Source organism: Loxodonta africana, chromosome 5, assembly GCF_030014295.1.
Source record: "Loxodonta africana isolate mLoxAfr1 chromosome 5, mLoxAfr1.hap2, whole genome shotgun sequence".
Taxonomy (NCBI): Eukaryota; Metazoa; Chordata; class Mammalia; order Proboscidea; family Elephantidae; genus Loxodonta; species Loxodonta africana.
Window position 1 is genome coordinate 109,110,661 of NC_087346.1, and position 13,523 is coordinate 109,124,183.

At 41.3% G+C, this 13,523-nt stretch overlaps 1 protein-coding gene across 1 annotated transcript in view; it reads right to left on the reverse strand.

Annotated features, from left to right (window-relative positions):
• Positions 1-2,819: 2,819 nt before the first annotated feature.
• Positions 2,820-13,523, reverse strand: part of GABRB1 (gamma-aminobutyric acid type A receptor subunit beta1) — a 508,700-nt gene continuing 497,996 nt past the window's right edge. The window contains exon 9 of the mRNA XM_064285862.1: positions 2,820-3,523. Coding sequence (XP_064141932.1) covers positions 3,179-3,523 — 345 coding nt within the window. The 3' untranslated portion in view covers positions 2,820-3,178. The remainder of the gene's footprint in view (positions 3,524-13,523) is intronic.

The window sequence follows — 13,523 nt, forward strand, 5'->3', positions numbered from 1 at the left end:
TAGACAAGATTTATGAGCTGTGAACATGGGTTTGGTTCCCTGGATGTGACTATGGCATCAGAGAGAGAATCCTTGCAATTTTCAGCCTCTGCTGCCACTTAAGTAACGCAGCAGATTATGGCTATTTTCATGGTAAAAAGAAAACCACCAGAAAAATAATTAAATAGCAACTCCTCTATAATGTAATGATCTGACTCTTTCAGGAATGGGGAGCAGTTTGAGAGTACTTAGGAATGTCTAACCACTTTCATATTTTCTGTAGATCATTTTGGGCAAGACAAGGGAGAAAGCTGGAGAAGGAAGGATCTTCTTTTCCATGAGCTGTTTGGCCTGGAAGGGAAGTAGATGAGGGCCAAGGAAGGAAAAGTTTACCCAGGGCATGTCGAGAAAGAAGGAAATGGAGACTGAGGTCAGAGCCAGAAAGCTGTCAGTTTCTCTGTTTTTTGGCTGCCTTTGGCTCTAAAATCAGAACCGTTTAACAGGATTTTAAAAGTGTGGCTCTGACCCCTCTATTGGCCAGGAGGAGACATAGTGACACTGCTTTGTACCTGATGGGCAGATTCAGGAGCACTGATTTCAATTTAACAAAGGTTAAGGTGTAGGAATTCAAGATCTTCTTTTTTTCTTGAAGATGCTTTACCTTTAAAATTATAAGCATCAAATTCTATATGCTCCTAAGGCAAGATAAAAAAAAAAAAAGAATAGAAATTGAAATGGCCTCAGTCTTTTCCAAGGAGAATGATCCAAACAAAGAAATCAAGAGAAATTGTTTTGTTAAGGAGCACAAATCACAGACAACTACCTTTTGGATTTAGCTTTTTACCCTTGAAAGCTTTCAGAAGTGCTTTGACATCAGAATAATTCATTTTTTATTAGGAATCAGCACAATGTCTTTCTTGCAGCATTTAAAATAAATGGCTGCACAGTGGTTCCTGGTTGATCACTTGGAATATGAACCTTACAGTCACTGGTATGGCCTTTTTCCCCTCTATTTGGGCGTTTTGTAATTTATGATTACCTACAGCAAGGCAGCTTACCCTGCCAAGGGACTGAGAAGAGTTTCAAGATGGATCATTGATCCGCAGAAGCTGGGAATTTCCTTGAGCAGGGAACTCTGATAATTCAATTGAAAACCTAAATGAAAATTTGGTCCCTATACCCCACTAATTTCTCATGAGACCATTTTTTCCAAGTAAAGCAGAGGTCTGATATTCTTACTAAACACATGCTGTCTTCAATCATAATCATTCATTCATTTTGAGGTGGGCTGCTCTTTTCCTCTCACTATCTAAAAGAGTATTCATAACTCTCCCCTTGGGCTCATCAGTGGGAATTTAGCCTTATCTTTACAATTAAGATCATAATTTCCAGCAGCTGGTACTACTACAAACATGGCCCCCATCACAGCCTTTGGGAGAAAGCCAGGTCATCACATGAGGCAGCCATCCTCATCACTACCGCAACCCTTATTTCACATCCATGGATCAGGCTCCAAATCTCCTTCATCACTGGTTAGTCTCCTTAAGATTTCACTCAACCTTGAAATGATCACATAGAGTTCTTAGATTTGTTGTTAGCTGCTGTTGAGCCATAATAATAATCATAATGATAAAGTTTCAATGACATACAAGGGGACAAACCCCAACTGTAGTTGTGTACTTGGCTGTACTTGTTTAGAATTGTGTTGGTGGGCTACTGAGGGATGCCGTTTCTATAAGAACCAAGCACAAAAGTGATACAGGAACAGAGATAAGGCAGAACAATAATGAGAGTGATTAATGGTATAGACAAAGCTTACACTTTAGAGGGTGGTGTCAATGTTTGAAGGCCCAGTGCTTTTATCACTACTGTTGTTATAATTTTGTTGGTTGTTATCTGTGATTTTGCCATTTTGAAGGTTTTCTGTAAAAGGTAAATCTGGCCACAGAGGAGAATGACACCAAAATGAGTGTCGACGCATTTCCTGAAGCATTCATTTCTGTTTCCCATTTTGGAATGCAGAGTACAGAGAGCAGAGCCATCAAGTGCTAACTGAGGCCTGTTTGTGTAGCCTGTCACCATTAGATACTACTCTCTGGAAGGCTAAGAAATACATACTATTTGATTTAAGATTTGGCAGTTCAGGTAACTCCCCGGGCACCGTTTTCACAGCACATGAATCTTGCCTTCCTCATGAAAAGGGCAAAGCTTTTCTCAAGCAGAAATTGCCCACCATTGCCTTCATCTTCTCGCTGGCCCCTTCTCTTACTCTCTCTGGAGCAGGAATGTGAGATGTGGTGGCATGGCTTCACGGCACAGCATCAAGTGATTCCAGGATAATGAAATGAATTCAGGGCTCCTCGTTTGATATGGTTAGAAAAATGCTCATTGCCCGCCCACCCCGCCAAGAACTCCTCATTCTTCAGAAAAAAAAAAAAGTTCTCAATGGCTACCAGGTTGGATTCTAACGCTAATTTAAATTTTGCCTGAAAATCTGAGAGAGAGGAATTTTTCAGAATATCCAGCTAAAAGGTGAGGTGAACGTGGCCAGCTCGTTTTGCCTAACCTTGATTAGCACTTGCCAATCCCTCCCTCCTCTTCCCAGGGAGCCGAGGACCCCTCTACACGGGACTTGAGGGGAATGTAAGGGTGAAGAGAAGTCTTCCTTCCTCTTCTAGGCTCCTTTATGTTTTCTCCTCTTCCTGGAAATCTGTAACTTGTCAATGGCTTTGTTTTTCTTCTGAAATCCTGGGAATTGTGTGTTTTTTTTTTTGGCAGCATGAGACTGTTACAGTTTACCAGGAAGCAGTACAGGCAGAGAGAGCTAGGTCCTCTTCTCATACCCGTTTAAAAAATAAATCAGTAAAATCCAGGGAGACTAGGAAAGGCTGCACAAGATCTGCCTGTCTAACTTCTCTCTTTGTGTTTGTTAGTTGTTTTTGTAAACATGGCAATTAATAGAGCTCTTAAAGAGCTGATAACCTGGACCACAGTAGACTGAAAAAAAAAAATAGAGTTTTTTTTTTTCTTCTATTTCGAAGTAAACATGGTGCAGTAATAAAATTGATATGCAAGACCCAAAACCAATTGGATGGCTGAATCTCCTACCTCAAAAAACAACAGAATCGCTGCAGGGGACCTGCGGGGTTAAAAAAAAGAGAAGAGGAAAGTAGCCTAAATTGAGCCGTGAGGAGAGACCTTAGTGTACATAGTAAAGCCAATAAACGACGTTAAAAAGAGAGAAAGTGATGGGGAAAAACATCCGGGACCACTTGTCTATGGAGTTCACATCAGTCAAGTCCGGGATTTTGACTTTGAGCTGCGAGGCGCGCCTGCGGATGCGGCCCTTGCTGTGCACGCCATGCCGGTCCAGGGCGCGCCCGTAGGCCTCGCGGCTGCTCAGGGGCTTACGGTACTGGATGCTGGCGCTGTCGTAGGAGTACATGGTGGCCTTGGGGTCGCTCACGCCGGTGAGCACTTCCGAGCCGGTCGTCTCATTCCTGATTTCCAAGGTGCTGAGGAGAATGTTGCCGTGGGCGTCAACCTGACGGCAGAAAGGATATGCTCATATACATTTCGCTTGTTTTAGTTAACCTGTTACTGATGACGCCACATCCAAAACCAAACCCGTTGCCGTCGAGTCGATTCCGACTAAGGGCTCATGAAACGCTGTCTCGCTAGACGTATGGCTCTATGTGCTTCCAGAACATGGAAGTTACCTCCCTTCTCTCTCTCTGCCTACCTACCGGCCTACTAACTATCTATAGATCAACTATCTAACTCTACTCATAAAAGACCAAAACTCCAATATACGTGTGTGTGTATGTTTAGTGGTGTTTCTATATCTATCCATCTACCTACCTACTACCTGCCTATCTATAGATCAACTATCTAACTCTACTCACAAAAGAGCAAAACTTTAATGTGTGTGTGTATGTTTAGTGCTGTTTATCTATCTCTCTATCTCTCTCTCTATCTCTCTATCTATCATCTATCTATCTGCCTATCTATCTACCTATCTATCTACCTGCCTACCTATCTATCATCTCTATCATTATATGGCATTTTTACTTGTTAAAAAAGTACATAGAAACATTTAAACTGTAAACAAACAAACAAAAAAAACAAAGCAGTAAAAATTCATCATCTCACCTTCAGAGTCAATTATTACTAATATCTTGCTAGCCTCTCATTCTTTTTTCTATTCAAATATACTTACACCCAGTATGTTTTGCTTTGCAACCTGCTTTTATCAGTGAGTACTATCACCTGGTCCTCTTTCCATGTTAATGAATATTCCTTTGTGGCATGATTTAGTAAAGCTTATATGGATAAATCACAACTAAGTCTATTGTTACGGTAAGGCTGTTTTAGAGATCCGTAGTGGCACAGTGTTAAGCACTTAATTGCTAATTGAAAGGTTAGCTGTTTGAACCCACTCTCTCCATGGGAGAAAGATGTGACAGTCTGCTCCTATGTAGATTTACAGCCTTGGAAACCCTATGGGGCAGTTCTGTTCTGCTCTATAGAGTCGCTATAAGTCAGAGTTGACTCCTTGGCAATCGGTGGGGTTAAGGCAGTTTTACTCTTGTCATATTATAAACAAGGCTGCAAGGATCATCTTTAAGCTGTATCCTCGTGCACATCTATAATCATTTCCTCAGGTTAATTTGACTACGCAAAGGCATTCGACTGTGTGGATCATAACGAACTATGGATAACATTGCGAAGAATGGGAATTCCAGAACACTTAATTGTGCTCATGAGGAACCTTTACATAGATCAAGAGGCAGTTGTTCGGGCAGAACAAGGGAATACTGATTGCTTTAAAGTCAGGAAAGGTGTGTGTCAGGGTTGTATTCTTTCACCATATCTATTTAATCTGTATGCTGAACAAATAATCTGAGAAGCTGGGCTATATGAAGAAGCTCGAGGCATCAGGATTGGAGGAAGACTCATTAACAACCTGAGTTATGCAGATGACACAACCTTGCTTGCTGAAAGTGAAGAGGACTTGAAGCACTTACTAATGAAGATCAAAGACCACAGCTTTCAGTATAGATTGCACCTCAACATAAAGAAAACAAAAATCCTCACAACTGGACCAATGAGCAACATCATGATAAACGGAGAAAAGATTGAAGTTGTCAAGGATTTCATTTTACTTGGATCCACAATCAACACCCATGCAAGCAGCAATCAAGAAATCAAAAGACGCATTGCACTGGGCAAATCTGCTGCAAAGGACCTCTTCAAAGTGTTGAAGAGCAAAGATGTCACCCTGAAGACTAAGGTGCGCCTGACCTAAGCCATGGTGTTTTCAATCGCGTCATATGCATGTGAAAGCCAGACAATGGATAAGGAGGACCGAAGAAGAGTTGACACATTTGAATTGTGGTGTTGGCGAAGGATATTGAATATACGATGGACTGCCAAAAGAACAAACGAATCTGTCTTGGGAGAAGTGCAGCCAGAATACTCCTTAGAGGCAAGGATCGCGAGACTGCATCTTACATACTTTGGACATGTTGTCAGGAGGGATCAGTCCCTGGAGAAGGACATCATGCTTGGCAGAGTACAGGGTCAGCAGAAAAGAGGAAGACCCTCAACGAGGTGGACTGACACAGTGGCTGCAACAATAAGCTCAAGATAACAATGATTGTAAGGATGGCGCAGGACCGGGCAGTGTTTCGTTCTGTTGTGCATAGGGTTGCTATGAGTCGGAACCGACTTGACAGCACTTAAGAACAACAATTATCAAAAGTAGGATTAATGATTCAAAAGGATATGCCTGGCTATATTTTGACTTTTGTTTTGTTCCTCCACCACAGTTCCTTATTACTTCTTGCCATTCCAGTAATCACTATTCCAGGGTTCCTAGTTCTTCCCTTCAGTCTGCCTATACATACACTTTTGGAAGCACGGGAACTTTCAGCACAATTTGGCCAACAATAAGGTTTTATTTAACTTCAAGCTAAGGAGCTCTGGTGATGCAAAATGGTTAAGCACTTGCTGCTAACTGAAAGGTTGGTGATTCAAACCCATCCAGTGGCTCTGTGGGGGAAAGACCTGGCCATCTGCCTCTGCAAAGATTACAGCCAAGAAAACCCTATAGGGCAGTTCTACTCTGCCACATGGGCTTGCTATCGGTTGAAACTGACTTGATGGACCCTAACAATAACAACTTCAAGTGGATATACTTTGCAAATAGATTTGCACGGAAAGAACACGGCTCCTACATGCAAATGAGTTTCAAGTACCTTTGAGATGACTACAGGCAGCTGTGTTTAAATCTAGTGTTACTACCACAGCGCCTGATTCACAGTAAGTGCTCTGTAATTGCTTTTTACTGACATCATTCTCAGTAAATACTTGTTGAGAGCCCAAGATATGGGTGCTATTGTTGTTAGGTGCCGTTGAGTCGATTTCAACTCATAGCCAACATTTTGGTTAGCAGCTGAACTCTTAACTGTTGCATCACCAGGGATCCTTAAGATATGGGTAGGGAGGCAAAGGCTTGGTAAAGAAGAAAGAGATAGAGAAAAGCATAGGAGGAGGCGAAGACAAACAAGAGAGAGAAAAAAGAAAGGTACAGAGATTGAGAAGTGCTGGTGGCACCTGTAGACGGAAAAGGAAAGTAAGACTTACTGAGTGTCCACTATGTAGCCAGCACGATGGTAGATTCTTCATATGTATGATACTTGTTTAATACTTACAGAAAATTTATCTTTAAAGGCAGGTCATTTCACCCTCATTTTATAAATAAGGCCACTCTGACTTAGAAGAGTTAACAAACTTGTTCAAGTTTACTTAACTAGTAAGTGCCAGAACTGAGATTTGAACCCATGTCTGTCTGACTCAAAGCTCACGTGCCTTCTAATGAGAAAGGACCACTTTACAGTCCTTGGCCTTCACCACATGCCCCAGTAAAATCAGTGATGGCTTGATAACTTTAAGTCTTAAGTTGGTTGGAGAGAGAAATGGTGACTATATGACTCTTGCTTTCTCGCTGTTTCTCTCTCTATGCTCATCTCTCTATGTTTCTCTCTATGAAGCGTTTTGCACACTTTATTCAGCTACCCACTATGCTCCAGACATAGCCCATCTATTGGATCATTATTCAGGGAGTCCTTATTTTTGTTGTTGTCAATAGCTCACTAGTTATTGAGTCCTACTCTATAACTTATCTCAGTAATTTCTTACAGCAGCACTGAGTATATTATATTATCTAATTCAAAAGATAAGGAAACAGAGGCTCAGAAAGGTTAAGTAAACTGCCTAAGATTAAGTAGTAAGTGTACAATTTGGGATTATAACACAGGGCACTCTTTGTCTCTGATACCTTTTTTTCCTTCCTCTTTGTATTGCTAATCAATCCTTCGAGGTTCAGTTTAAAGTTTACTTCCTCATGTACCCCTTCTGGCCATTAAAAAAAAACCCAAAAACAAACCTGTTGCCCTTGAGTGGATTCCGATTCATAGTAACCCCCAAAATCTTTTTCTCTCTCTCATTCAACAAGCATTTATTTATTTTTTAAAATAATTAATTTTTTTATGTTGTTGAGAATATACACAGTAAAAACCAACACCAATTCAAGTTTATACATGTACATTCCAGTGACATTGATTCCAATCTTCAAGTTGTACCACCACCTTCACCCTTGTTTTCTGAGTTGTTCCTCGCCCATTACCATACACTCACTGCCCTGCTAAGGTTCCTATCTAATCTTTCCAGTTACTATTGTCAGTGTGATCCCATATAAAACCCCAAAACCAAACCCATTGCTGTCAAGTTGATTCTGACTCATAGTGACCCTACAGGACAGAGTAGAACTGTACCATATGGTTTCCATGGCTATAATCTTTCTGGAAGCAGTTGGTGAATTCAAATTGTTCAGATGTCTACAGAGACCAAGAAGCATAAATGAGTAGGGCCAGGTGAGTGTTAATAACTAAGTGAAGTTAGAGAGTGGTGAGGACTATGGTGGACTGGGCAGTAAATGTCTAAAAGAGGGCAGAGCGACTCAGGTCCAGCTGATAAATACCCTGGCTTTAGAATAAGCAGCAGAAATAGGACCTAGATTGCAAAGGATTAAGGACTGAATTGGTGGTGAGGAGATAAAGGCAGTTTGTATGCACTCCCTTTTTCAAAAGTTTGTAGGTTAAAGATAGAAAAGAAAGAAAGCATTAAGCCATGTGTCAAGACAGGGTGTCAAGCGAAGCTGGAAGAGACCCAGTAGTCAGGGGCAAGGAGAAGGGTTGAGAAAGGCAGATTCTGTGAGAGTAAATGGAAGGCGTGGGAGAATAGCAGACTATGTGCAGAAAATGGGAATTTTATACACGGAGATCTGGGATGTAGAGCATTTCTGAATGATGGGGACATCTATTATGAGGTTGTGCTAATGTTTTCTTGAGGCTGGGTGATGGTGACGGTCATTGGAGGTGAGGATGAGCTGGATGCAGTCTATGGCCACAGGGTTGAAAAGGTCATGCATATGGAAGTTGGTTTGGAGTGACAAGGAGCGAAGTGCTGGATTCATTAGGGAAAGTAAAAGTATGTTAAAAGATAAGGACAAGAACGCAGATGCTCTTGCTAGGTATTGTGGAACAGTCAAGAGAAGCATAGAACTTGGATTTTGTCCTCAAGAGATAATAATCTCCTTAGAGATAGAAGATAAAGCATAGTATTGGGAGTGAGAAGCAAATATTTTTAACCAAATGCTAAACAAACTAGTGACTGTCGTTGTTGTTGTTAGGTGCTGTTGGTCGGGGCTCTGACTCATAGCCGCCTTATGTATAAAAGAACAAAACATTGCCTGGTTCTGTACCATCCTCACCAGCGAGAAATCATCGGGGGTTATGGAAGGCTTTTTTTAAGGAGGTGGGGCTTGCACTGAGTCTTAAAAGATGGGTAGAGGACAGAACAAAGGATTGGGAGTTGAAAATTGTGTTCTAATCCTGGCTTTGCTATTAAAAAAAAAAAAATTTGTTTTTTTTTTACTACTTGGAAATGACAAGCTTGGGGATCAATTCCCTCAACTATAAATGAAGGGTTTACACTAGGTAGTGTCAAGGGTTTGTTTCCGGTCTTTGATGATGAAAAGCATTCCAGGGAGAGGATGCAGCATGCTAAAAAAATACTTGTAAAACTGAGTCATCATCACTTGATCTGTACTGTATGCATCATTAAGTTACATTATTATGAAATCTCTCTCAGTAAATAAATTGCTAGAATTTAGAATCTGCCAGTGATGCAAGCAGATGCTCCTCGTTAAACAGCAGTCATAGCAAACAAGGTACGTTTTATTGCGATATTTTGGATAATCCTGGTGCAGATTCAAATGCCTTTAAAAATTGTATGAGGTTTATTAGTTTGTGAAAATATCTCAGAATGTTCTCTGTTGTTGAACTAGAAATCATGGCATGATGTAATTTGACATTGAAAACAATGAATCCAGTCTGCAACTACCCATGAAAGCTGACTCCATTACTGTATAGTCAAATTAACATCACCATGCTATTTATTAGGAAAAAAATTAATAGTCACATAACAATTCTTGCCCACCTCCAATCTCTCTCCTACACAGTCTAGAGCTTATCCTAAAAGTTGGTGTTACGAATTCTGTATACGTGTGTGTGTGCGTGTGTGCACGCTCACATATTTCTTCTGAAATGGGAAATTTCATTCTCTTACCTTCCAAGCTTTTTGCTATCTGATAAAGTGAATGTGTGTTAGCCACACGACTGCTGATATCAGCAAGTCTCCAGATGGCTCTGCCCTAACCTCTCTCTGCCCCTTGGAGAAGGGTGTCTTTCCACTCATGTCAATCATATAAGGATATCCAAGATATCCTTATATCCAAGGCTGACACGGCTTTTCAAAAATAATTTTGACAAGGAAAGTGGTCATTATTGCCATCTGTCTTCAGATGCAACAAAAAGCCATGTTGCATATTGCTTCAGCATCTGCGGTAGTCAAATGCCATCAAATTATTTAGAAAATATCAATACCCAAGTTGGGCAAGATCCAGACATTTAAGCATTTAAAAGTTATGGCAGAAGAGGGTGAGGTAAATGAAAATGCTAACACATCGGAATCTAGGGCAGAAGCCTGGATGGCTCAAGTGGCTTATGATCAGCTGCTAACTCAAGGTTGGAGGTTTGAACCCATCTGGCAGCACCACAGAAGAAAGGCCTGGCAAACTTTTTTTCCATAAAGAGTGCAGCCAAGTAGACCCTATGGAGCAATTCTACTCAGTAACATATGGGGTGGCTATGAGTTGGAGGTCAAATCTACAGCAGCTAACAACAACATAGACTAACAGATTTCCTAAAGTATTGCTAATGTCCAAATAACTGTTCGGTGGTATAATTATTCCCCACTCCTCATTACCATGTTGTTGTTAGTTGCTGTCAAGTCTATTTCAAATCACAGTCACCCCATATATGCAGAGTTGAACTGCTTCACAGTTCAAGGTTGTGACTTTCTGGAAGCAGGCCTGTCTTCCAAGGCACCTCTGGGCAGGTTCGAATCTCCAAATTTTTGGTTAATAGTCAAATACTTAACCATTTGTACCACCCAGGGACTTCCCGTGTGTGTGCAGGTGGAAATTCCACTCCAATTCCCAGGACAGAAGCTATGGGCAGAACACTTCCATCTAGCTTCTTTTCTCCTTCTCCTCTCTCACTCCTCCCCACTGACTTCTCTGATGGGTGCATTTGGAAGAAGAAAGTGGGGATGCTTGGCTCTGTGCCTCCTGGGATTTTTCTCTCCCTCTGATTTGCTTGCAGACAGTGTACAGTCACAATCCAGTTAGGGATCAGCATATTAAACCTTGCTTACACTCGTGGGTGAAGTCTGTAATTGTTTGGTGGTACCAGTGACTGGGAAGTAAGTCTGTATAATATTGGGATGAATGGCTGCATTATACTAACCACATACTCCTCAAGCCAGTATCACTGGGTTTTTGTTCGTGGTGTTTTAAGTTTAGAATATTAATGAACCTAAATATAGAAAAAATGAATATAGTTATTAATAAGGCTTCAGGAAGGCCAGTAAATAAACACTTCCTCTTCCCCTTTAGAGTCCCTGAGTGGTGCAACTGGTTTGGCTAATCAAAAGGCTGGCAATTTGAGTCCACCCAGAGGCTTCTCCAAAGACTTGTTGATCTACTTTTGAAAAACCAGCCACTGAAAATCCAGTAGAGCACATTTTCACTCTGACACACATGGGGTCGCCATGAGTCGGAATCAACTCCATAACAACTGGTACTTCCCCATCAGATGGATGATCAAAATGCAAGTTTTTGACATCTAATAAAAGGAACCAGAGAACATGGCTTTACAGCTGCAGCCCCAAGGACTTGCTAACAGTCTACCTCCACCCTCTCCCCCACCCCACTAACTAGACAGGCATACTTCCTGCGCCACAAGAGGTAGAACTTGGATAAAAGTTCAGTATGTTAATAGTTCCTTAATTCACTCATTCTTTTACCAGTTAAGTTTAGGGAATGCCTACCAGGAATACTGGTGGCATAGTGGTTAAGAGTTCAGCTGCTAACTCAAAAGGCCAGCAGTTTGAATTCCCCAGCCATTCCTTGGAAACCCTATGGGGCAGTTCTGTTCTGTCCTATAGGGTTGCTATGAGTCTGAATTGACTCAGTGGCAATGGGCTTGGTTTTTTTTTTTTTTTTCACTATGCACCAGACACTGTTGGACAGTGATGGAGAAGTCATCCCCTTCATAAGCAATAGGACATCGTATCCCATGATTTAGAAATGTAAAGATCTCAACAAACAACACCCCTTAATGTCTTCCTCTCCTGGACAAAAACTGTGACATCCCCTGTCTTAGTTTTCTAGTGCTGTGGAAACAGAAATATCACAAGTGGGTGGCTTTAAAGAGCAGAAATTTAATCTTCTCACAGTTTAGGAGGCTAGGGCACCAGTTTAGGGGAAGGCTTGCTGTCTCTTCTGGGGGAAGATCTTTGTCTGTTGGCCCAGAGTTCCTTGGTTCCTTGAAGACCTTCATGTGGCACCTATCCTTCCACCTTTGTGCTCCCTTCTATATCTAATCTGCTCTTTTTAGAGTTTAGAAGTGATTAGGTCCAGGACACACCCTGCAATAATGTGGCCTCATTAACATGAGAAAGAAAACCCTATTCCAAAATGGGATTAGGCTTAAGGATTAGGACTCCAACTCATATACTGGGGGAGGGGAACACAATTTAATTCATAGCGCCCTGTAGACCCTATAGATTATAAATGTTTTACTGGACAAGTACAAAAAGCACAGGTTATCAGTGCTCTGGGAATCCTGGTGGCACAGTAGTTAAGTGCTACGGCTGCTAACCAAAGGGTCGGCAGTTCGAATCCACCAGGCGTTCCTTGGAAACTCTATGGGGCAGTTCTACTCTGTCCTATAGGGTCGCTAAGAGTTGGAATCGACTCGGCTGCACTGGGTTTTGCTTTTTTTTTTTTTGGTTTATCAGTGCTCTTTCAAATCACCCTTTTGGAGTTTGCTCCCTTGTGTCCATGAGGCCCATCTTCCCTTTGCCTCTGCTGTGCTTCTCTTTCATCTTCCTTCCCGAAGGTCATGAGACCTGGTCCTTTCTGCTGACCACAGGCACATCTTAGTGAGGCTCAATATAAAGGAAAGCCTGCTACAGGGTCGGTATGAGTTGGAATTGACTGGACAGTGGTTTTTTTTTTTTTTTTTTTTGGTGTGATTTTCCTGCATTGATGACCTCAGATGGGAAGGAACAGCCCAGCTTCTGTCTGGTGAATATTCTCCTTCCTTCCTGCAGTGCAGTAATTATAAACCATAAGATCTTGTTTTTAAATTCTGAGTCTGAGCAAGTATTTCCACAACAGCACTGGGAAGAAGGCGGTAAACAAAACAGACCAGTTTCTTGAGCTATTGGCACTTACATTCTCAAGGAAAAAAAAAGGCAATAATCTCACCCTCCCCTAAAATTATCCAAAAAATAAAATAAAAATCAGGCAGCATTATAAAGAAAACCCAGCATTTTCATGTTTCTTTTAATATGTTTAGAAACATATAATCAGCACATTGATTAACCCTGTGATTTTGTATGTGTTTTTCTTAGCAGTACCCTCATGTGGAACAAGGGATATCATCGTTGACGTCAGAAGGATCATGGCTAAAAGCAAAGAATACCAGAAAGATGTTTGCCTGTGTTTCATTAACTATGCAAAGGCATCCAACTGTATGGATCATAACTAATTATGGATAACATTGCAAAGAATGGGAATTCCAGAACACTTAATAGTGCTCATGAGGAACCTGTACATGGATCAAGAGGCAGTTGTCCCAATGGAACAAGGGGATACTGCATGGTTTAAAGTCAGCAAAGGTGTGCATCAGGCTGTATCCTTTCACCATACTTACTCAATCTATATGCTGAGCAAATAATCAGAGAAGCGGGACTGTATGAAGAAGAACAGGGCGTCAAAGGAAGGCTTATTAACAACCTGTGTTATGCAGATGACACAACCTTGCTTGCTGAAAGGAAGAGGACTTGAA